The following is a 24051-nucleotide window of genomic DNA, read 5'->3' as shown; positions in this document are numbered from 1 at the left end:
CTAACACAGGGACCAGGTAACTATCGTGATGAATTCCTGAGATTCAGCACTGTTGGTTGTGATGGATGCCCCTCCTGTCACCTCCCCCTGCTCACTGACCACCCACCATCACCCAGGAATGCCTCCACATCTGCTCTAAAAGGGAACATTTAAATTACAGGTTAACCTGAATGAATAAATTCAGTAAACCCTCCCGCAAAGGGGATAAGTACCCCAATCCATTGCCTTCTTTCCTTCAGCTTGCTTGAATAATGAGGAAGGCTTATATTTTCCTTAAATGGCCTTTTCAGTCGCGTTTTTGGTCATAAAATAGCATCTTAAAAAATGAAGTATGTAGCCTTAATATCAAAATTATTTTAAATGTTTAGGACTGTTGTAACTTATTTGTATAAATTCTCTTCTCAATGCTAATTTAGATTGCTTTATACTCAATGAAATCTCTGGGCTGAGTATCTCTTCATGTTGCAAGGGATCACAATATGGCACCCCAAAATATGCCTCTTTGGCATAAGGATTATTCTGAGCTGCAGGTTTCTGAGGAACAGCTCCCTGCCTTCCTCCTTCCTACCTAAAACAGGATATAAATTTCCCATGAGAAAGGTGCTCTCCCCACACCAGTAGACAGGGAGCCAATCCTGAGATGTATCTGTACACACAAATCTTACTAGGCAATCCCTGTCTTCCGTTAGTTTCTTCCATATAGTTACTCTCCCACAATTTACTGCCCCTGGAAGTTCAAACCCTTTTTGTCTTGACACATTTCCAAAATGTATCACTCTTTGTTAAAAATGTTATATAAGCTCTCAGGCCTAATGGCTTCCTTGGGGTTTTCACTTCATTTCTGAGGCCCTCTCCCACAATTGCATATGAAATATACCTTTTTTTCTCCTGTTAATCTGTCTTTTGTTAGCTTAATTTGTAGGGCTTTAGCCACTGAACCTAAGAATACAGGAAAAAGTTTTTTGCTCCTCTACACCTTCTTTGTCCCATATATACAATTGTTTCCTTGGACTAAAATTGCCTGTCACATTTTTGACATTGGTCTTCATGGCCAAAGTGCACTTAAAAAGACTGTAGACATATTCATACCTACATCAGGTATGTGTAAACACCCTGATGAGTATAAACAGTCCTGTGTTCTTGGACCTAAATCCCACTACTTCACAAAGCTGTTCCTTTTGTGAAAGCCTTCGCACGCAGGCTCTGCAGCACTTGCCTGCTCGCTGTTCTCTTTATCAGAAAGAGAAAAGAAATCCTGGCTTCTATTTATGCCTCATCCTATGCAAGGCAGTATTTAGAAATGACAATTATGAGTTAGACAAAGTCACCACCTTCTAGAAGCTCACAGTCCTATGGGCATCTATACCTTGCTGTTGGGAGTAGCTGTGGGGTGGGATGGGGGATTTCAACCATGAGTATAATTATTCTCCTGCATACAGGCTGGCAGGACAGCATTGGCACAGTACATGGTGTATGATAGTGACAGAGGCGCTCAGATTTACACTCCCTCCAGCAGTGTAGACATGGCATTGCAAAAGCAGAGTAAGGTTCTCAACCAGCAGTACTACCTTACTCACTCCAGCCCCTAGAGCAGAGCCCACGTGGAAGGCACTAGGGAAATGTCTGTTTAAGGCATGATTAAATGCATGGGTGGGTGAAGACAGCTTACTATAAAAGCAAGAAAAAGCAGAATTTAAGTATTTACAATCTCCCCATATCTAATGAGGGCAGATCTTCCTGAAGGTGCCTTGTTTCGATGATAGGGTGGGGGAGCATCTGGGAGAGGTTGATAGGAAATAAAAGGTCTCCTATCATAGAGAAATAAAACTCCAAAGAGACAGCTAGGAAGGGGGAAGAGGAATTCATGACAAGAGCAGAGCATAGTTTGGAGAACTGTGGAAAAGATGTGGCAGTTGCTAAAGGGAGCATGTGGGAAGAAACATCTTTCACTATTTGGGGGAGGTTCGCTGTGTGATTTATCATATAATTCCCTCCCTCCCCTACCTCCCCAAGGAAGAACTAGTAAAAACTGCACTCTTCTGTCTTTTGAGTCTGGTCAGGACTTGTCTTCGCATGTGGGAAGGTTTTATCAAACCAGGGTCAGGGTGGGTTCAAGGGGAACAGGGGCAGTGAAGAAGGCCCAGGGTCACTCGTGTTTATACGCAGCCTGTCTTGAGGATCATGGAATCGAACTCTTGCCCAGTCCGACCCGTTAGTTGGCTGCCCAGGAAGTGTACGGAACACCGAGCTGTGGGGTTACAGCAGAGGGGAGGGGTGGAGATGACTTAAACTGGCTCCAAAAGGGGTGGGTTTTGAGTTCAGTCCAGTGTTGACACCTACCAGGAGCCCAGCGGATTGGATCCTACAGGATAAAGCGGGGGTAGGGGGAGACGGATTACTACCGCGTAGGAGAGACGAAGAAATTGGGGCCTGAAAAGGATTCCACCCAGGTGTCCTGGAAGTCAGGCAGACCCCGCAGCCCTCGCGACCCCAGCCCTCCTCAGCTCGCACCCGGTGTCCCACACCTTCCGGGTCCGCCCCCACACTTCCGGGACCGCCTGGTCCCCACCGCCCCTCCTCCGCGGGTGTTTCCGGTCCCCAGCTCAGGAAGCCGCGGCCCGGTGGCTGTGAGGCAGTAAGTTCGAGCTGTGAGGGCTGGGGGAAGCAATGTTGGGCCGGGGAACTGCAGGCCCAGTCGGCGGCGGGTCTTTGTTTCTCGGGTCACTAGCGGACGTTTCTCATCAGCCATGTCCCTCGCGTAGGCCTGAGGCGGACGTCACTTCCGGGGCGCGGGCGGGCTGGGGGAGGTCGGCAATAGCTCCAGCCCCACCTGGCGGCGGCGGAGAGGAGTCAGGCGGTCTTCGGGGTCCTTGCGGGCCGTGCGGGAGCGCCAGGCGACCTGAGACACGGTGACCTGAGGAGAGGTGCTTAGTTTAGCAAATAAACATACAGGACGTCTAGTTAAAAGTGAGCTTCAGCTACGCAACAAATTTTTTAGTGAGAATATATCCCTAATATCATAGGGAATATACTTAACATTTAAAAAATTCCTCGTTTACCTGCAGCTCAGATTTACTGCGTGTCCTGTGTTTTGTCTGGCAGCCTTAGCCTTGAGCGCCCTGCTGCCTTGGGCTCTGGTATCCAGTAGCCAGGCTGGGAGCCTCCAGGCCTGTTGTCCATCTGGGAAACAGGTACAGAATTCACCGGGGCTGTCGATATCAGCAGTTGCTAGATGCTAAGCCGCTTTTAGCTCCATTTCTAATGGGCCAGCTCCAGGGGTCCCCTGGCATAAGCTGGGCCCCTTTTCGGAGTTCTTATGGCAGCGCCCCCACAGCTGGGGTCAGGCAGGGTTGGTCTCTTATGGGAAAGCTGAGAACCATGCAGGCTAAGTGGCTGAGAGCTACATGTTGCCAGGTTGTTTGAGTATGGGATAAAGTGGTGTTTGGCGTCCAAGTTTTCTATGTTAACAGGGGACAGTTTCATAGAGCCCCAAGATGTCAAGGGGAGAGCATTAGTCTTCATCTCATCCTACTCGCCGTTTTGCACATCAAGCACATGACAAGCAGCTGTCCTTGTGGTAGACCTGGGGCCTGAACCCCAGCCTCCTTCCCCTGCTCTGTCCACAGCAGTCAGCTGGCAGCATTTATGGTGGACATTTATTAGTTGCCCTTTTAGAGATGAGCTCTTTGGGGTTTTATTATCCCCAAACTTCTCCACAGCCTCTTGACCTTCACCTGAAGACTTCTTTAGCCTTTACCCTGCCCAGTGGGGAAAGTGACTATTCGGCTTCAGCTGTGGGAGCCTGGCCTTTGCCTGCCACAGCCACTTGGTTTTCACCTTTGTGGGTAGCATGACCTAGTACTTGTTATGTCAGAGCCAAAAGGCATGTTCTTGGCAGGAGTGGGCCTGGACATGTAGGTAGAAGGGCAGCTTTTTCTATCCTGCAGATTAGGCCCCATGGTACATGGCCCCATGTGGTGTCTAGGAATTTCTCTAAGAGTCCACCATGAGCCACACTTGTCACCACCCTGATTTAAACCTGAGCCTCTTGCTGAACTGGGATTCCTCAGGCTGTGTGCCCAGAGGATGTGCTCTGGGCTTGCCAGTCGTGCTCTGGTGAGCCTACAGCCCCCTGACACAGACCTAACCTGCCCAGGCTCCCCAGCTCAGACCTATGAGCTAATGAAGTAGAGCAGACAGAGGTCACTGGGCTCAGGGTCAGTTGGTGGGACAATCGTCAGAATTCTGGCAACAGAAGTGGCAAAGAGGCAGGAAGGAGAGCCAGGAAGGGTGCTATGGTGAGGGCTCGCAAGTGCAGGGGGTGAGGAAGGGGTGGGTGCCAGTCCACTAACGGGAATTGCTCTGTGGATGATTAACTCTCAGTCAAAGGGGGTGACCTAGGAGGAGGGCTCAGCTAACAGAACCTTTGGACATGGGGCAGTGTCCAGACGGCCAGCATGTGGCCTGTGGACGAGGAGGACATGGCTGGGTTGCAGGCCTGGGCTCCAAGGATTGAAGTGAGAGCAGGCAGCTGTGGACCTCACGAGGTCTCCTTGGGCTGGTGGTTGACCCATTCTTGCAGCAGCAGCTGTGGGGTCCACCAGCCCTGAGCCCTCGGTGGGCTGCCTGTGCGGGGGCCTCCTGCCTGTGGCCTTGAAACAGCCTCACTAGTGCTTTGTTTCTAGGCAGCCATGGGTGCCAGGTGGTGTTGAGAGCAGTGGGGTATGGCTGCAGGCCTGCAAGTCCTGGCCCGCTTGGCCCGAGCGCCCTTGCGCCCACTCCTCTTGGGGAGCCCAATGGCCCGGCTGGCCAGTGGCATGGCCCTGGCTGAGCAGGCACGGCAGCTGTTTGAGAGCGCTGTGGGTGCCGTACTGCCGGGTCCCATGCTGCACCGGACACTGTCTTTGGACCCTGGCGGCAGACAGCTGAAGGTGCGAGGCCGGAGCTTTCAGCTGAGGCAGAACCTCTACCTGGTGGGCTTCGGCAAGGCTGTGCTGGGGATGGCAGCTGCAGCTGAGGAGCTTCTGGGCCAGCATCTCGTGCAGGGTGTGGTCAGCGTTCCCAGGGGCATCAGCGCTGCCATGGAGCATGCCGGCAAGCAGTAAGGAGCCTTGGGGGGCTGTTCCCCACTGTCCGTCTGGAGGGGAACTTGGGCCCAGGCTCAGTCTGGATCTGACTTGTTTGTGATGGGCTTCAGTGGGCACCCTTGTCCATGCCCCCTTCCCCTGCACAGCTGGGACGTCAGGTGGGAGGAGAGGAGCCCACCCACCTCATGCTCTCTGTTCTCTCTTTCCTCAGGGAGATGCTGCTGAAGCCACACAGTCGTGTCCAGGTATTTGAGGGTGCGGAGGACAACCTGCCAGACCGTGATGCTCTGCGGGCTGCACTGGCCATCCGGCAGCTGGCTGAAGGTCTCACAGCTGATGACCTGCTGCTTGTGCTCATCTCAGGTGTGGGTGTGATAATGGCTCAGGGCGGTTTGGGGGTACCAAATATCACGTCTACAAGATACTGTTCATCTGAGCCCCAGGGTCACAGAACAAGGGAGGCAGTAAGGAGCCTGGACAGTTGGCTCTTGGGGGACACTGAGCAGGTTGTTGGCCTCCCCTGAGCCGTGGGATCCTCCCCTTCATTGACCTTGTAACTCAGGGCTTTGCAAGGAAAGAGTCACTGCTATTGCTGTCTGCACTAGTGTCACCCACAGAGCCCCGTGTGTGGCTCTCTGCACCCTCCTCCTGGTTTGCCCCTTATTCCAGGCTCTCTTGGAGCAGTTTTTCCCATGCCTGCTGGGACCAGGACTACTCCAGGGCAGGGCACAGCTTCAGGTGCCAGGCTGTGGTGGCTGCTCCTTTACCCCATGTCCGCAGGGGGGGCACCCTCACCACCTCCTCCAGCCGTCCTTCCTATGGGGGCCCTTCCGTCTGCTTCCCTGGCCAGGGAAGTCCCTTTGCTGTCCATCCCCTCTGCCCGGAGTTTCTGCTGTCTCTGCAGGTGGTGGCTCTGCTCTGCTGCCTGCCCCCATTCCACCTGTCACCCTGGAGGAGAAGCAGACACTCACCAAGCTGCTGGCAGCCCGTGGAGCCACCATCCAGGAGCTGAACACCATCCGGAAGGCTCTGTCGCAGCTCAAGGGAGGGGGCCTGGCTCAGGCTGCCTACCCAGCCCAGGTGTGTGGGTTACTTTTTCCCCAGGCAGCCCTGGGCTGGAAGAGCCAGGCCCATGTGTGCTAGGGAGATGAAACCCCAGAACAACATACAGATTGGAAGGGCCTGCTGTGGCAGTCCACAGGGTTGGCAGAGAGGGGCTGCAGAGAGGGCTGAGGAGTGGTCCACATGGCCAGGTGTTGTGCAGACCCACTTGAGAGAGGTTAGAAATGGGTGGGGAAGTGCACTGGGCCACGTGAGGGCCTGTGGATATGCAGTGAGCGGGGAGCAGTTTGTCCTCATGGGCTCTGGGGTGGGGAACAGGTGGGACTGAGCCGTGCTTCTGTGACCCTTCCCCAGGTGGTGAGCCTGATTCTGTCAGATGTGGTGGGGGACCCAGTGGAGGTAATTGCCAGTGGCCCCACTGTGGCCAGCATCCACAGCGTGCAAGACTGCCTGCACATCCTCAATCGCTATGGCCTGCGTGCCGCCTTGCCACGTTCTGTGAAGACCGTGCTGGCTCGGGCCGACTCAGACCCCCATGGGCCACACACCTGTGGTCACGTCCTCAACGTGGTCATTGGTTCCAATGCACTGGCACTGGCCGAGGCCCAGCGGCAGGCTGAGGCGCTGGGGTACCGGGCCGTGGTGCTGAGTGCAGCCATGCAGGGTGACGTAAGAAGTGTGGCCCAGCTCTATGGGCTGCTGGCCCAAGTGGCTGGGGCCCACCTCACCCTGCCTGGGGCAGGGGCCTCTGTGGAGGAGGAGGATGAACAATTCCATGAGCTGATGGCTGAGCTCCAGCTCCCAGACCTGCAGCTGAGGGAGGCCCTGGAAGCCGTGGTGGGGGCGGAGGGCCCTGTCTGCCTGCTGGCAGGGGGCGAGCCCACAGTGCAGTTGCAGGGCTCAGGCATGGGGGGCCGGAACCAGGAACTGGCCCTGCGTGTTGGAGCAGAGCTGGGACGACGGCCTCTGGGGCCTGTTGATGTGCTGTTTCTGAGTGGTGGCACCGATGGGCAGGATGGGCCCACAGAGGCGGCTGGGGCCTGGGTCATGTCTGACCTTGCTGGCCAGGCCACTGCTGAGGGCCTGGATGTAGCCACCTTCTTGGCCCACAATGACTCACATACCTTCTTCCGCTGCTTCCGTGGCGGGGCACACTTGCTGTGCACGGGGCTGACTGGCACCAATGTAATGGACATCCACCTCCTGTTCTTGCGGCCACGGTGATGGCACAGGTTTTAGGAGTCCAGAGGTAGGCCACAGGGCAGTGTCCTGGGTAGACGAGGGTTGGTCCCCAGGCCTCACCAGGCCTTAGGGCCCCTCCTCTCCTTGGTGCTGGCTGCTTGCTTGGCCCTCCTACCTCCTACCCAGGCCTTCTGTCCCATGTCCATTCCCGCAATCAGACTGGCAGCTGGGGGCTCTCCTCCCCCCTTACCCTCTGCCATGGCAGCAGGTACCCCTGAGGATCAGGCTGAGCCCCTTGGCCAGTTCAGGAGCCCCTCTGCCAAGCTCCTGAGCTTGCTTTTCTGTGGACTGAAAATAAAAGGATCACGGTGTGGGTTCTTGATGCATCTTCCTCACAGCAGAGATGCCTGGGGAGCCACTGGGACGGTGAGTGGGGTTGGGCTGCAGCCCCAGTGCCAGGACCTGTGGGAGTTCCCACACTTCTCTGTAGGGCACTCAGCACTGTTCCCCCTAAACAGGAGCCTGGGAGGGGTGAGCCTCATGCTCCTGACGTGCTCAATGCAGACAAGCAGAGACCAGGGAGGATGGGCCTAAGGACTAGTCTGTGGGGCCTGGGAGGGACTGGCCACCCGGGCAGCTGTGACTCCCCTGTGGCATACCTGCTGTGGTCTCTCTGGCCTCTGCTGTGGCCTCACTGGGTGCGTGCTTACTACCTGCAAAGACATCCCTCCCTTGTCTTTGGACAGCCCTCAGCCACACACACCACCTTTGGTGGAGCTGCCCTCTTTATCGGGCTACCCCAGCCACACAGGGTGCTGGACCTTGTTTCCATGTACCAGGCCCATTTTCCCAGGCTGAACACCCTCAGTTCCTTCAGCTGCTTCTCTGGGGACACAGTCTGGCTGCTAGTACCAGCCTTGCAGTGGGGGTCTTGAGTGATGGCATTTGGTGGGTCTTAGAAATGATGGGGTCCAGCAGCTGTCTGTCTCTCCCCTGGTAGGGCCGGCCAGGGAAGAGGCCAGTGAGGACGAGGGCAGCAGAACAGGGGCTTCCTTGGCTGGGCTAGCAGCCCGTGCTTGGGGAGGGAGGAGCTGCCGTCCTAGCTCTCCTTGGGCCCCCTTGCTCAGCGTCCCAGCCCTCTGCTGGCTGCCCCCGCCGTGCGCCACGGCTCCAATCCCTATATGAGTGAGCAGTAGAATCACATAGGAATAAAAAGCCATAGAGAACAGCGAGGCGTGGGGCTGCTCCTGCTGGTGCCTCCCCTAACCCAGCCGTCCCTTCCTCTCTGAGGGTGGGAGGGGCTCTGGGCCAGGGCTGGCATGCCCTACCCCTGGGAAGAGCACCCCTTCCCCAGATGGGCTGTGGACAGCCCAGCCTGCAGACTGTCTGTGATCTGGGAATGTGGCTCACATCATGCAGGCTGGGGCTTGGGAGGGAGGAGAGCATGGGGGGCCAGGCTCTGGGGGCAAGGGAGGTTTGGGGAACAGGGGAGTCCATGCCCCTCTCATGCCCAGTGCAGAGTTAGCACTGCCTCCTTCCTGGCAGAGAATGCCTGCCAGCGAGGGGTCATGGTCTTAGGGGACATTGTCTTTTTCCCTGTATGGCAGTGCCTTCCGACAACCTTCTGGTCGCCTTGGCCCTGCTTTGGTCCTTGTCCCTGGGAGCTGGAGTACCAGTCACTGGGCACACTGGGGCTGTGAGGAGGATCTGGCTCCACGTCCCCAGTGTGCACAGGTGTGCAGTGAGTGACACGGGATCACATGAATGTCGGCATTGGCATACTGAGAGGGGGCTGATCTGTGTGTGCACACAGACCCTCAGCCAGGGGATGCGCTGTCTTGCACTCATGGCACACCTGCTAAGGGGGTGGGCTTGGTGGGGTCTTACTGGCAGCTCCCCCTGTGCCACCAGGCTCCTGCCCCAAGCCTGTTTGTGGGGGCTGGGAGGCCAGGGGCTGGACTGGTCCTAACCTATTAGATTTGCTCATTTGGTGCTCCACAGAGGAGAAAGGCTGTGTTTGGCCACAATCTAGGTGAAAATCTGTGATAAACCTTGTGTGGTGAGTGTTCAGTGAGACTTATCGTTGTTGCGTAAACGTCAGTTATAGGTGGTAAGAATTGTGCCCATCCCGAAGCTCTTGGCTTCTCTCTCCAGTCTCAGGGTCTCACTGCCCCTGCACTGACCTCACAGCCATCCCCTGAAACCTCTGGCCCAGCTGGAGGCTTTTGCTGTGTAGGGTGCCTGGCGCCCTGACTGCTGCCATCCTCACAAGCCCTGTGTTCTCTGCACCTGGCATGAACTGAGAGCAGATGGGCAGGCCTAGACAGCCCTGTGGTGTCACCGAATCCAAGTCCCTTTGTTCTATAGCTGGAGAAACAGGGAAGGTGGTTTGTCTGGGGCTGCACAGTGCGGCTGCCACAGAGCCAGATGAGAACCTGGTTGGCACCTGTCTGACCATCCTTTGCCTCCCCTCTGGGGCTCAGAGGCCAGAGAGCCCAGGAAGGGGATCCACTCCTGCCTCCCCACTGCCCCTCAAGGGCTTGGGGATGGTGGCATGACCACACTTGGCCTCTAGGGATCCATAAAAGAGATTTGTCTGTCCCTTCTTGGCTCAGATTTCACAGCTCCGTTGTGTGTGTGATTTGACAGAAATCCGCATGCAGCTGGGTGGTGGGCTTCTACCCAAAGGCGTGCATCCACCTCCACACGTTTGTGTAGTGTATGTGTGGGCGTGTCCGGTTCAACCTGCAGCCAGTCACCGAGTGGGCCTCTGAGCTGTGCTCTGCTCCTCCCCAGAGTGGGAACACAGTTTGGTGTGGTTAGCATGTTGGGGATATGGGGAAGCAATGGGCAGAGAGGCCACAAAGGCTGGCACCGGCCAGTTGGCAAAGAGCTTCATGTCCCTGGCCAAGGGGTCAGGCCTTCCATTGGCAATGGTGGCAATCCTTGTGAGGATTTTTGGCAAGGAGTGATACGGGGAGACTATTTGAGCACTTTGATGCTGAGCCTTCCTTACTGCAGGAGTAGGAGTGGGGCACGCAAGGAGAGGCAGGAGGGGTCACGGGGGAGGAGCCCCTACCAGCTCCCCTCTGCCTGTGCCCTGCAGCCTGAGCCCAGAAGCCTCCGTCCAGCCCAGGCAGCGCTTTAGCTCAAGGCTGGAAGCCCCTGCTCAGACACCCCGGGAGCAACCTAACCTCTCTGTCCCTCAGAATGCCTCTCGGGGGACAGAGGCTGGCAGCTGGTGGGTGCTTTGGTGAACACGGGCACCCACCCTCTTGTGGGCCCTGACCTGGAGGCGCCCCGCAGTGGGAGTCGGCTCCTTGGTGCAGGTCCTGCCTTGCCCCTTCCTTTCTCCAGGCCTTGGTTTTCTCCTCTGTCTCACGGAGGCCACATCCTTGCCTCCTCTAAGGACTCTCAGCAGCAGACAGCTCTGGGTGGGAAAGCTCTGGAAGCTGTGGGCTCAGGGAGGAACAGAAAGGGCAGACAGGCTGGCCTCTTTCAAGGAGAAGCTCAGGGAGGCCGCCCGCCTCCAGGCAGGGCCAGGGCCAGAGCCAGTGGAGCTGTAGTGCTCACTGACAGGCTGAGCAAGTGACTGTTGCCCTCTGGCACTGGCCTGGCACTAGCAGGGGTGACACTGAGTCTTTAATGGCTGCTGGGGTGCACAGTGCCCTGGGAGCTGACAGAGCCAGTGGGGGGTCAGCAGGAGCTAGGGTGAGCTGGGAGAGAGCCCCACAGCTCAGAGAGATAAGGGCAGGGTACCCCGATCCCTCCAGGTCTGGGTCACACACGAGGGACGTGGTGAGACCGGGACTACTGAGGCAGAGCGGCGGGTGGGGGGGGGGACTGGCTTGACCCCAGGCCGGGACTGACTCCCTCGAGGGTGTGGGTGTGCTGGGGAGAGTGGCTGGGAGGGTGTGGCAGACACTGATACTCCCTGAGTGGTGGGAAGCTGGCAGCCTAGGCAGGCTGCCGCATGAGGGGGGGCCACAGAACTGTGGTGGGCTACGCCCAGGCAGGGACAGGTGGCCTTTTTCCCCGAGGCAGGGAAGTCTGGCTGCCAGCCCCTTTCCACATGACCACTGGGGCCAGTCCTGAGGCTTTGCTCTCCCACTTCCCCTGGCTCAGGCTGCCCTGGGGCCTGGAGAGGCTACACTGGACGGGGTGGGCCACCTCTGTCCTGAGACGCAAGGCCTGCAGCTCTGACTGACTCTGTCCACGTAGCTCCGTCTGGGAGGGGCTGTTGGCGGCTCAGATGAGGAGGCTCTGGCTAGTGGAGAGGGTGAGGGGGAGTTCGCCTTAGGGGACTGGTGCCTCATCTGCCAGTGCTGGGGGGAACAGATGCCCTTAGCAGCTCTGCTTCGTGGGATCATGACCCACTATGATCTTGTCTGCTGTGGGTTCCTCGCAGGTTCAGGGAGCTGCAGGACTTGGCCCTGCCTGGGCTGGATAGCCAGGGCCGGCCCCCCAGGATGCACCCCCTTGGGAAGGTCTGCTGGGCTCCCCACACATCCTGCCCCTCCTGCTTGGCTCTCTGGGGAAGTGTGAGCAGCACGCTCTGCCCCCATGCAGCCCTGCCCCTCCACAGGCAGCTCTGGCTGAGCAGGGGCAGGCCCCAGGCACTGGCTTCTGCCCCTGCCGTCCCCTCCCACCTGCTCGCCCAGCTGCAGGGTCTCCTCGTAGCCCCCGAGTCATGTCCATGGTCACACCTGCGGCTCTCAAGGGCTGGGCTCTGTCTCCACCTGTCCTGCGCCCCCAGCACCGCCTGCCTCCCTAGCCAGCTCCCTAGTTCACCCCAGGAAGCTGATGGCAGGAACATCTGGGCTCTGGCCTGAATCCCTTTTTGCAACTCTAGGTAAAGCGGTTGTGGGGACCCTATCTGTGGGGAGCTGGTCAGAGACCCCTCGGGTAGAGAGAAGTGCCCCTCCCCCCACGTGGCTCTCTGGGTCTGGTGGTCAGTAGCTTGGAATGAGAACGGCCAGCCTGTGGGAGGGTGCAGAGCTCTCTCCTCTGCCCACTCCCCCACCTGGGCAGCAGAGCAGCCCGGCTCATCTCTGACTGGCAGCCAAAAGCCCATGAGGGACAGGCACTTGTAGGGGTTGCAGCCTGTGGACAGTGTCCCTGCTGCCACCAGCAGCCTCGCAGCCACAACCCAGGGGCTCAGAGCCCTGGACTCGAGGACTAGGCACACTCACACCTTTGGGTGGCCGTTCAGCATCTGGCCGCAGCCCACCCAGGCAGGTCCCCCTGAGGATCTCCTCAGCCCAGGGTCCCCTGCAAAAGCCAGGCACCAGGCAGACACAGAGCCCGCCAGCTCCTGGCCAGCTTTGTCCTGTGTTCCTGCTGCCCGCTGGGGCAGCCGAAGCCGGCGCTCTGACTGCTGCTCCCACCGCCCTGGGCCGAGCAGCTGCGGCGGCCCACCGGCCCGCCCTCCCCACCTGCCCGCCCCCCAAGCTCTGGCCGCTGCCTGGCGTCCGGGCTCCCCGCTCACCTCAGTGGCGCTGTCTCCGCACCAGAGGCACTGCAGTGTGGGAACTGTCCCGAGGAGCCAGTTCTCAGCTGAAACAAAGAGGTGGGGGAGAAAGGGGGGGCAGCGGGAGAGGGAGAGGGTGAGTGAGCGGGAAAGAGTGGAGGCTGGAGGGGAAAGGGGGAGGACAGGAGAGGAGGGGAGGGGGCACGCCGAGGGGTGAAGCCTGATTCCCCGGGCACTGAAGGGCCAGAAGAGAGGGGAGAGGGGGTGGGAAGGGGCGGAGGATGTGAGGGGCCAGAGAGAGAAAGGGAGAGTGTTAGAGGGGCGCTCGCGGGGCAAGTGCGGGGGGCGGTGTGTCTGCAGGGGATGCCGTTCAAGGCAGGGCTGCAGGGGCCCCACCCCATCCCGGACAGGCGCTAGTACTTGAATGGGCAAAAGGCTACGAAGGGAAAGGGAGGGGAGGGGAGGAGTAGGGCAAGGGGCTGGTGGGCTGGCTGGGAGGCCAGAGGCCAGGGACAAAGGCGGGAGAAGAACAAAGGTGTGCAGACAGAGTGACGGCCCCTGCTGACCTCTGGGTGCCGCAGTCTGGAGTCTCCTGAATGGAGGGCAGGTCCATCTGGGGCGGTCCTGCCTCTGAAGTGGCAGCCTGAGGTCAAGGGGAGAGGGGATGGGCTATGAGAGTGGGCAGGGGCCCCTTCCGGGAGAGCTCGGATCACACATCAGGATGCTGGTGTCACCGTGTCTTGGGGGAGGGGATGGTTGCTGGGGTCCAAAGCTGTGCTGAGAACTGGGTACAAGTCCCCTTCCAGGGAAGAGCATCTGGGGCCCCGGGAAGGAGGGGCAGTGGGCCCAGTGGGGAAGGGGGGGAGTGAGGACGGAGGGCGTGTGAGCTGCGGTAGGGAGGGGGTGAGGTTGGAGGGAGGCTGCAGGGGGTGGATCCAGAGTGCGGCCCCCCAAGTGGGGGCCTCCCTTTCCACACCCTTCAGCCCCTGGGCTGCCTGATGCAGACCCAATGAAGGATGGGATAGTAAGGCACTTTGCTGCCGTGACAGGCTAGGGCCTTGGGGGAGTCAGCCGGGGCTGCAGGGCAGGGGAGGCGGGGTGGCCTGCCAGGGCCAGCCCATTCCTGCCCAGACCCCCCCAGGCTGAGAGGAGCGCGCAGGAGGTCTTAGCCTCCAGGCCAAGGGGAGCCCTAGTCCCCCTGGAGATGCCTCAGAGAGATTCCCGAGTGCCAACTCTCTGGAGAGCAGAAGAGGAGGGAGTTGTGGGCTTGCTGGACGGGGCAGAGCCCTACCCTGTAGGGAAGGTAAGAAGTCACCCTTAGGCTCTGCCTAGCCCTGCTGTCTCTCTCACCTCCTCATGGAAGCCTGCCTGCCCCCACCAGGCAAGACCATGTCAAGCCTGCAGCCTCCTCTAGTAGCCTAGAACCTGGCAAAAGAAAAGCACCTTCCTTCCTGCCTCCCTCATCCCCTTTAGTTTTTACTTAGAAATAATCCCAAACCTAAGAAAGGTGTTGGAATGAGAGTAGTCTAAGACATCCACGTAGCCTTTCTGTGTATTTGCTCTGTACGTGCAGGTGGCCATACAGTCTCCTGAGAGTAAGTTGAAGGTACTGCAGCTCAAAGGGCAGTTTCTCGTCCCCGTCTCCTGGAGCCAGCCTGGGGGGCCCAGACCACACAGACTGAATGAAGGCCTGGGGCAGGCAAGGAACGGAGGGACGCCACCTCTGGGGAAACCTAGGCCTGGAGACTAGAGAGTTTAGGCCAAGGCCACCTTGGGAGTTGGGCTAGTGCAAGGCTGGGCCCACACCTCTCTTGTCTCTCTCCTGTTTGCCTCTCCTCCAGCTGGGGAGGTAAGGCGCTGTTGCCCATTAAGAAAAAGAGGGTGGTGTCCACAGGCCATGGGGCTGCTGCTTATGCCTACAGAGTGGCAGGTGGGGTGCAGCTGGGGGAGCAGGAAGACCCACACAGTGGGCCCTGGACGCTGCCTGACACTGAGTCGGCTTGAGAAAACCTGGCTGCTGGAGGCCCCAGCCCCTGTGCCAAGACCTCAGAGTCTTGCCTTTGGGACCCTCCCCACAGGCCCATGAGGTTTAGGTCAGGGATGGGGGCCCCCCTTGACAACTGGTCCATACTGTTGGGCTTACCATAGGGTGGCGGTTCTGGTCACACTGGGCCTTATGCAATGGTCCCTGACACAGGGCTGGCATTCTTTCTGGGTCCCCTGGTACCCCTAAATGCGGAAATCCCATCTGGAGACTGTCCTTCAGATGGCCGCTCCCTTATCCCTCCCAACCTCCACTCAGAGATTATGGCTAAGAGTTGGACATTTAAAAATCAAACCTTGAAAGATGATCTGAGCTCTGAAGCCCAGATTTCCTCTCTTGTAGGTGAAGGTCTCCTCCTTCCGGAAGCCCCCTAGACTTCCTCAGATTGTCCCACTTCACCTGGCTTTGGGGAATGCCAGCCCTGTTTACTCCTTCGCTGGGTCACACCGGTGCTGTGCCCAGGGCCTAGGGCTTTGCTCGCTATCAGCATTCTTCCCTCCTGCTACCCCCGGCTGGACTATAACTGATGCTCCGTGGGTAGGTGACAGTGGCTTGCTTAGTCCTGCCTGGACGTCGAGTCCCTCTGGTGCCCCTGCCTGTGCCCAGTGTGTCTGAGAGTCTGCAGGCTCTGGCCTGGCTGAGGTGGGGGTGGACAGGGAGGCCCCCTGGAGAGAGGAAATGGCTTGCTCGAGACCACCAGCCTGTCGGTACAGGCAGGCCTCCAGCTTGGGTCTCTGACCACCTGCTCACCACCGGCGCTTCCTGCCTTTGAGCACGGGCAGGCCTGTCCGGGGTGGTGGCCGAGGGTCCTCCCTGAACCCCTCCGGGGTGGCAGTAGCACCCGCTGAACTAAGGGGGATGCCCTCAGCCCTGCACCAGTTCCCAGCCATCTACCTAGAAGTCCAGGAGACCCGGGCCTCCTCTCCCTCTGCCCATCCCCCGAAGAGACCTCAGCCAGTTAGCACTCAGTATTTACTTAATTAGGGTAATGACATAATTAGTGTAACTTGGGCTCCATCGCATGGCTTCAACGTGCAATTAGGAGCCATCAGCGGGAGGCGACATTGTGGAAACGCTCGTTCAGTTTTGGCTCCAGCGTGGAGGCTGTAGCAGCTGCTTCTGCTCCGGAGGGAGGCAGGCGGGAAGGCAGGCGGGTGGCAGCCTCTGTGTGTGTGTGGTGACTGCAGGCAGTCAACATACAGCCTAGGACACGAGCCAGAGGGGCAGAAAGGCAGTTTCCAGGCTGATGGAGTCCCTGAGCAGGTCTCTGCCATCACAGAAGGGTGTTGCCACATGCGCCTCTGCCCAGCTGCACATGGGCAGGGCAGGGGCCCTGGCTGGGCAGCTGAGACCAGGGGGCCTCAGCAGTCTAGGCCCCTCTGCCCCCAGGTTCTCTGCCTGAAATGCCACCATTAGCAAGCTTCTCTTCTCTCTTTAGGGTTTTGCTGCTCACAAGTGTCATGCCCCCTGGCCTGTTGGCCCCCACAGTGGCCCTGTGAGGCCACAGATTGGAAGAACTAGAATAACTACTATTATCCTCATCGGACTAGTGGGGAAACTGAGGCTCGGGGCAAGGGAGGCAGTAGAACCAGTCGTGGTAGTGCTGATGCTAAGAGGCAGCCCGATGCGGCCTGAGACACCTCAAGCCCAGGCTGACTTTCAGCTTTAGAAGGCACCTGCCTATGGGCTCCTTTCCCTAGAAGGGGCAGAATCACTGGGTAGGGCGGGGTCCCCATACTTCTCCTCCCTCAGCCCCCTTCCACATCCCCGTCCCCACCCTCGCCTCCCACAGGCCAGGAGGTAGGGCTGACTGTTCGGAGGCCACCCCTGGCCTCTCAGCCTCAGTTTTCCTGGGCAGGGGGGCGCAGGGAAGGATGATGAAATCAGTGGCACCACCGTGCAGATGGGGAAACAGAGACCCCAGGACCTCTGAAAGGTGCTGTTAGAACCAAAATCAGGCCTTAGCAACCTTGCTCCCTGCCTGGCTGGGCATGTGAGCTGATCCTCTCCCTCAAGTCTGTTTCCCTGGGTGATTGGAGAGAGTCTATAATTTATAGTCTCAGACATCCTGGGACTATCTGGAGCCTCCTGGGAGGTGGGACCCAAGGAACTTGCTATCCATCTTACCTCCCTCAAGATTCTATTGTCATGGCTGTCCCTCCCATTTAGGTCCCACTTATGCCCTGCCTGGGGTCAGGGCCCTGAGGAGTTAGTTCTGGTTGGCAGTTCCATCTGCCCCAGGCTGGGCCCTGCCCTTCTGAACTGGGAGGCAGGTGCTGGGGGCCACCCCAGGCCTCTCCTCTCAGCGGTGCCCCCTCTTACAGGCAGTAGACCTAGCTGGCTGGGCCCTGCTCTCATCCAAGCCCTTCCCTAGGTCTAGAGCCTGTGGTCAGGGTGGAGCCAACTTACTGGCTAATTGTTACTACGGGCCAACCACCTTGGGCCCAGCTACTGAGACAGGGAGGGGGAGTGATGGGCAGGCAAAGGTGAGGGTTACCACCTCCATGGGCTCGTGGCTTCAGAGTTCAAACAGACCCAGGCCCAAGGATTGTCCTGCAAAGGGAGGGCAGAGAGAAGTGCCAGGGAGAGCTAAGAACAAGGTCCATTCCAAGTTCAAGCATGTAGAGGTCTTGACCCTGTCCCGCACTGGGCAGGACAAGCAGCACCTTCTGTAGGGCCTGAGCAAGGCAAGGGTTTCAGTCCATAGAGGACGTGCTTCAGTGGGTGGAAACAGTGTGAGCAGAGGCTGGAGGGACACGTGGGGCTGCCATCCTCAGGTGCGAGGTGTCTGGCTAAGCTTTTAGGAGCCTGAGGAAATGGCTGGGGACTCTGTGTGAAGGTCAAGTGTCTTGCCAATGGGTTTCGGCCCCGGGCAAATTCACTATGGATTCAGTGTGACCAAAGAAATTGACAGCAAGATGTTCTCGGGGTGAAAGGGTTATACCCAACTTTATTCCCAGGTGGCAGGTCAGCCACTAGAATCCCATTCACTCAGAGCGAGTCTGCACGCAGCAAGCCAGTCTCTGCCTCTGGGCCCCTCTGTCTGCACAGTCGTCCCACACAGTCGTCCTCCGGGCCTCTCTGCACAGTCATCCCGCACAGCCATCCTCCGGGCCTCTCTGCACAGTCATCCTGCACAGCCGTCCTCTGGGCCTCTGTCCTCGGCACTGCCACCACTCCAGCCTCTGCTCTGCTCTCCTGCAGCCTTGTAGCCCTGCCACCGTGTCACACTCAGAGCACTGAGTGGAGCTCTTTTTATAGAGTCAGCAGCCATGTAGTGCCCTCAGGTGTGCAGTGAGCTAGTCAGCCACAGCCAGGTGAGAATCCTGGCCACAGGAACTCTTGTTTTATCCACATCAAGACATCCTCTCAACATCCGTTCAACAAGTCCCTGCTCTGTGCAAGGTATGCGATGATGTAGGCTGGGGATTCTGTGGGGACCAAGATAGAGAAACTCCCCACCCTCTCAGAGCCTCTACTCCAGTCATGGGTGGGGGCAGGAGGAGAATGGTGTCACAGATGTGGATCCTGATGGAGGTAATGCTAGGGTCTGGAGACTAGGCTGTGAGGCCAGGGAAGGCTGCAGTGGCATTTGAGCCAAGATCTAAGGGATCCAGAGGTCAGGGGGCAGAGCATTCCAGGCAGAAGGAGCAGCAAGTGCAAAGGCCCTGAGGCCTTTGGCAGCACTGAAAGGCAGCCCACATGGCAGGGGTGAGAAGATGAAAATGGAGGTGGATGAGGCCTGAGAGGCAGGCAGGCACTTAGAGGCTGGCTGAGGCCCATGGGTTTTGTTCTGTGTGTGATGGGAAGTCACTGGAGGGTTTAGTGCTGGGGAGTGATTTTTTTTTAAATCACTGGCACCTGTGTGGAGGCCTGAAGATCAGGGCAGGGCTGCCCAGAGGGAGACGATAGTGGCCATGAATGGGTTGCTTGCTAGGAGGGGGTGGGGATGTTGCTGGGAAGCAGGACCAACAGGACTCCTGCTGGTTGGCTGTGGGGTGTGAGCAGGGCTGTCTGGGGCGGCTCTGCAGTTTCCGGGCACATGGGTGAATGGGTGGCCGCTTCCAGAACAGGGGGATGATAGGAAGAGCTGGCTACTGAGAGGGAAGTTGAGGGCTGGAGGCACCAGGGGCTCAGTTGTCAGATTTAGGTCTGGAGTTCCAGGGAGAGAGTTGATCCATTGTTAGCATGGACAGAAGAGCTAAGGTCGCCCTCCAGCCCCAGGAGCCCAGAGAATCACATGTGCCCAGTGTCTGGAGGCCCCAGAAGGGCCAAGGCAGAGCCAGCCAGCGAGGACTCAGCTTTCGATGCCTGCTTCATATCTGCCCAGTGAGCCCAGACTACCTCACCTGGCCCCATAGCGGAAGTAAGTGGATCAGACAGATCTGGCTGTTCTGAGCCAAGGCCCACCTGGGGTTGGAAGGGGTTGCTGTGGAGATCCTGGGTGCCACCTGTCCAGGTGACCCTCTGCCCACCCTCACCGGGCCCAGGTGGGCAGGGCTTGTCTTCACTCTCACAGGACCCCATCATGGCATAAAGTGCTCCTTCAGAGGCTCATCTCCATCACAAGTTAGCTTTGTGTCCCCCAGGCAAGCCCCTCACTTCTCTGGGCTTCAGCCTCCCCATTGGAGGCAGTGGGGGAGTAAGTCTCTGAGCACCTGGCGCCCCCCATCTGAGATCTGGGAATGTGAAAGCCAGCCTGCTCATGCCTGTCATGCCCTCAGCCAAACCCAGTGTGGCTTCAGCCCCCCTGAGCCAGGGCAGTCAGAGTGACAGGGCTGGGAGGAACGCCGACCCCACAGTGTGGCCCATGCCCCCCACTCCCAGACGCAACCCTTTGAGGCCCTGCTTCTGGCACTTAGGCATCACTCCTGCATGTCCCTTCTGTAGGGGGAGGAGCTGGCTGCCCCGCCAAAGCCGTCCTCCATGTCCTGCGCTCCTCCAGTGCCAAGCACAGTAGGGGATGATTAAGTAAGAAAAGGCCTTCCGACCACGTAGCTCATTAAGGCCTAATTAAGTTAATGAGTTGCAGGTGTGGATGGTGAGGAGTGCAGCTGCGGCTGTTTGCTGTAACTGCATTTTCGCAGCAGCAGAGGAGGCAGTGCTGACAGTGGGGGCAGAAGCAGTGGCTTCCCCAGAGGCCTGGTAGCCCTCCAGGGAGTTCAGGAGGCTTCCCAGAGCTGGGCAGGAACGAAGCAGTGAGCAGGCCGCTGCCGGCCGCTCAGAGAGGTGGCTGGAGGTTCAGGGTCAGCCAGTCCCAGGGAAACCTGCAACTCTCACACTGGTTAGAGGTATGGGGTGAGGGTGGCACCCTCCCTTCCAGCTGAGGATGGTGAGCCGTGGCTGGGTCTTTGGGTCCCCTCGCTCCCTGGCAGAGCCCGGGAAGAGGACTAAAGTGGCTTTGTGGAAAGGGAATGTGTGTGTCTTGCCAATGGGTTTCGGCCCCAGGCACGTTCACAACAGTTTCAGTGAGACTGAGGAATGACAATGGATGTTCTTTGGGTGAAAGGGTTTGTTACTCAGCTTGCTCTTCTGGGCAGTAGGTCAAGCACTAGAATCATATCTGCATCCAGCAGTCCGCAGGTCTGTACTCCTCCTTAGTCTCTGCCTCTGCCCAGAGCACTGGGCGGAGCTCTTTGTACAGTGACTCAGTCAGTAGCAGCTTATTGCCTGGGGTGTGGGAGCAGTGGCCTAGCAGCAGGCCAGTTACATCATCAAGGAGTTTAGGGTCTGGTGAGGATCCTGGCCAGAGGTGCCCCAGCTTTCCCCACAGCTTGGGAGGGAGAGAGGCAGTGGGTGAGATCTCTGGGAATCCACCTGTACCACCTTTTGCATCTGGCTGGAAGCCCCACTTGCTGTCCCTTTCTGGTTGGTATATGGCTCAGAGATGCTCCCTCTCTGGTTCAGGGCAGGAGTGAGGCCACACGGGTCTGGGGCCCCTGCAGGGGGCCTGCTGGCCCATCAGTCTCCTGCCCCAGGTATCCCCCCCAAACCAAGTCCTGCCGCAGCTCCCCCCCCAGCTGACCTTGACAGGCTTGCTTTGCGGAACAGCCCTTCCCATCTTGGTCCCATTCACTCACTCACGGACTTGGCTCACTGACCATCTCCTCTGCACCGGGCAGCAGGGCTGGGGCTGGGGACAGGCTGGGCAAGACAGGTTGGACCCTGCCCTGTGGCACTTGTGGCCTCTCTGAAGAGGCAGACACGCCAGTGACCCTGGCCACACTGTTTTGTCATGGCTGTAGGAGCACAGGGGTGCTTAGCAGAGGGGAAGGGCACGTGAGCTGCAGTGACTGTGACCAGGTGAGGAAGGCCAGCACCTGGTACGTGCTGGGAACGGGAAGGGCTTCCCTCTGGATGGGGGCAGCACAAGATGGCACATGAGGAGTCTGAGGGCCAGATCAGTGGACCGAGGGGGCTGCTGGGTGGAAAGGAGCTGATTAGTGCCAGCTGGGGGAGGTGGCCAGTCCACCACAGAGGGTCCAGAGAGGAGGGGATAGCTGTGAAGAATGTTTAGGAGAAGCAGTGTGGGGCTTGGTGCAGAGGTTGGCTGTCAGATGCAGGGAAGGAAGAGTTGTCAGCCCCCCAGGGAGGGGCCTTGGGAGGGGCCGTGGGCTCTGAGCCATCCCACAGGCCTGGGACTAAGTGGAGCAAGTGCCTAGGATGTCAGATTTGGGGTACTCACTCCTAGCCTTGTGTTGTACTGTCTTGCCAATGGGTTTCAGCCCTGGGCAAGTTCACTATGGATTCAGTGTGACCAAAGAAATGAAAGTGGGATGTTCTTGGGGTGAAAGGGTTATACCCAACATTATTTCCAGGTGGCAGGTCAGTCACTAGAATCCCATTCACTCAGAGCGAGTCTGCATGCAGCAAGCCGGTCTCTGCCTCTGGGCCTCTCTGCACAGTCGTCCCGCACAGCCGTCCTCTGGGCCTCTGTCCTCTGCTCTGCTCTCCTGCAGCCTTGCAGCCCTGCCACCGTGTTGCGCCCAGAGCACTGGGTGGAGCTCTTTATATAGAGTCAACAGCCATGTATTGCCCACAGGTGTGCAGGGAGCTAGTCAGCCAGGGCCAGGTGAGAATCCTGGCCACAGGAACTCTCATTTTATCCACATGTACCCTTCCCTGGTCTGGAATTTTCTGTAAGAAACATATCTCAGAAAGTAGAAGCCACCCCTGGAGATGGGGCCATGGGGATAATTCTGGCAGGGCAACCCTCCATTCTTCAACTCCTACTGGGAGGTGCTGCCTTCTCTGTACCCTCCAGGGCTGGGCTGGGGCTGGGGCTGGGATTCATACCTTTGGGTCTTACATGTTCTGGACAGCCACTCCCTTTCCATTCTGAAGCAGGAATGACACCCAGCCTCCTCCTGTGTGCCTCCTATGACAGGGAGCTCCCTGCTACCTGGGAAGTCCAGGTCCTCGCCTCAGGCCATTAAAAACAGTGGTTTACCCTGAGCCCAAATCTGCCTTGCACTGTGTGTGACCTGCAGTGGCCTCAGCTCTGCCTCCTGCGCTTCCCTTCCATCAGGGGGTCTGCTGATCCCCTTTCTCAAGACAGCCTAACCTCTCTGAGCTTCTGTGACCCACCTGTAAGGGGGAACAATAATAATACCCAGTACCTTCTAGGGCTGGTGTGAGGATTAAATGACACAATGTGCGTAAGCCTCATGACATGTTAATTCCTCAGTAACAGCCACAGATCACTGTCGGGTGGGTGCTGTTCTCCTGAGGCCCAGCGTGCAGCCGCAGGCCCGGCCCCCACCTGTTGGCCTCAGGGTGCAGGCCCTGCTGCGTGTCCCCCCACATCTGTTGCAAATGCAGAGCTAATCCCAGAGGAAGATGTTTACAGGGCAGAGGGAGTAACCGTCTCCTCAGACAGCTGTGCTGTGCTGAGATGTGGGGCCTACCCTGCTAGTTTGAGTTGGTTCTCTGCTCGGTATTCAGTCCAGCTGTGTCTCCTCAGAGCCTCAGCCCCTTCTCTGTAGCCCCAGTTCCTCGAGTCTCTCATTCAGGGGAACTGGTGGTGGCTGAGAACGGAGGATGCAGACCCACCCTGACTGAGGTGTCTGCCTATAGGCATCCCTGGGGCATGTCACCGCATCTTGTCCTGTCAGCGGGGCTGCCCTGGGTGGGGGGGCCCTGTCCTGATCCTAACGTGCCTGCAGAGCCCAGATACTGGGCAGGGAACAGACCCTACAGAAGCTCACTCCAAATTCTGGCAGGGTGAGCCCCTCCATATGTGCAGGTCATTGTTGGGTATCCAGCCTCCCATCAGGAGCTGGGTGGTGAGCCTGGGCAGGGGCTCATGGCTCCTAGCAGCCAGCCCAGGAAGGACAGGCAGATGGCTGGTGCTGCAGCCTTGTTGCCGAAGCTGTCCAGTGACCTTGCTGGGCCATGATCCAGGCCCAGGCCCTGCTTTGCCATGTGCCTCTGTTTCCCCAGTTGTACAGGGGAGTCAGCAAACTAGTTTGACCCACGCTCCTTTGCCTCCCAGAGCCACAGTACACTGGGGAGAGGAGTGAACAGCTCCACATACAGCTGGAAGAAGAGGTGCAGGCTGGGGACAGGAGAGCCTGGTGCCCACGTCCCAGGCCTGTAGAGCTAGCTCTGAGGGTGTCGTCGCAGCCTGGACAGGAGGCTGCAGGGGTCAGTGGCAAGCAAATCCTGGCCTTTTTGGCCACCTCTTCTGTAAAAGGGGGCTGCCATCCAGCACCCCACCCCCCACCTCAGGTTCACAGCTCTACCCCAGCTGAGTACGTCCTGAGGCAAGGCCCCCCATCTCCCGACCCCCCAATTACTACTGATTACAAAAGCTGGACCATGACCAGACAAAAGGACAGGGATGAAAGTGCTGGTTGTCATGGCAACATGAAGTGTTGCTGAGGCCCAGGGGAGGGCCTTGGCTGTGAGCCTGAGCCCAGACACCGGACAACCTCTGCGCGTGAGCTAGGGTGGTCCAGGGGTTCCTAGGAACCCCCTCCCTGTTCTGGGCCCACTAGGGACAGTGTACAATGACAACCTCACCCCCTCCATGGCAGCACCTGCTCCCTGGGCCTCCGCTGGTGGCCCCATTATCCTGCACCTGCTGCCCACCTCCAGACCTGCCCCCCAGCCCAGGCGCCCTCCCACGGTGCCCTCTGTCCACCCCCAGGCCCAGCTGCCTGTGCCGAGCGGCCTGAGGAAGCGGGAGGGCTAGCAGGGAGGGC

At 58.5% G+C, this 24051-nt stretch overlaps 1 protein-coding gene and 1 long non-coding RNA gene across 5 annotated transcripts; one reads left to right on the top strand and one right to left on the bottom strand.

The window, feature by feature from the left end:
* Positions 1-2051: 2051 nt before the first annotated feature.
* LOC118908477 (uncharacterized) lies at positions 2052-2475 on the bottom strand. Its single transcript, XR_005023202.2, has 2 exons — positions 2341-2475; positions 2052-2248 (listed from the first exon to the last, which is right to left on the bottom strand). It is a non-coding gene; the product is annotated as an uncharacterized LOC118908477 (long non-coding RNA).
* GLYCTK (glycerate kinase) lies at positions 2140-8158 on the top strand. Of its 4 annotated transcripts, XM_036877972.2 has the most exons (7): positions 2140-2250; positions 2467-2635; positions 3103-3191; positions 4686-5101; positions 5299-5450; positions 5992-6167; positions 6504-8158. In XM_036877972.2, exons 4-7 carry the CDS (start codon positions 4725-4727, stop codon positions 7371-7373), a joined length of 1575 nt encoding a protein of 524 aa, XP_036733867.2. In that variant the 5' UTR covers positions 2140-2250; positions 2467-2635; positions 3103-3191; positions 4686-4724; the 3' UTR covers positions 7374-8158. The 4 variants fall into 4 exon arrangements, with proteins under 4 accessions (XP_036733867.2, XP_036733869.2, XP_036733868.2 ...); XM_036877974.2 differs by lacking the exon at positions 3103-3191; XM_036877973.2 differs by lacking the exons at positions 2140-2250; positions 2467-2635 and adding an exon at positions 2817-2924.
* Positions 8159-24051: the final 15893 nt, after the last annotated feature.

Source organism: Manis pentadactyla, chromosome 1, assembly GCF_030020395.1.
Source record: "Manis pentadactyla isolate mManPen7 chromosome 1, mManPen7.hap1, whole genome shotgun sequence".
NCBI classification, from domain to species: Eukaryota; Metazoa; Chordata; class Mammalia; order Pholidota; family Manidae; genus Manis; species Manis pentadactyla.
Note: the sequence above shows the minus strand (reverse complement) of the source record. Positions and strands in the feature narration are given on the sequence as shown.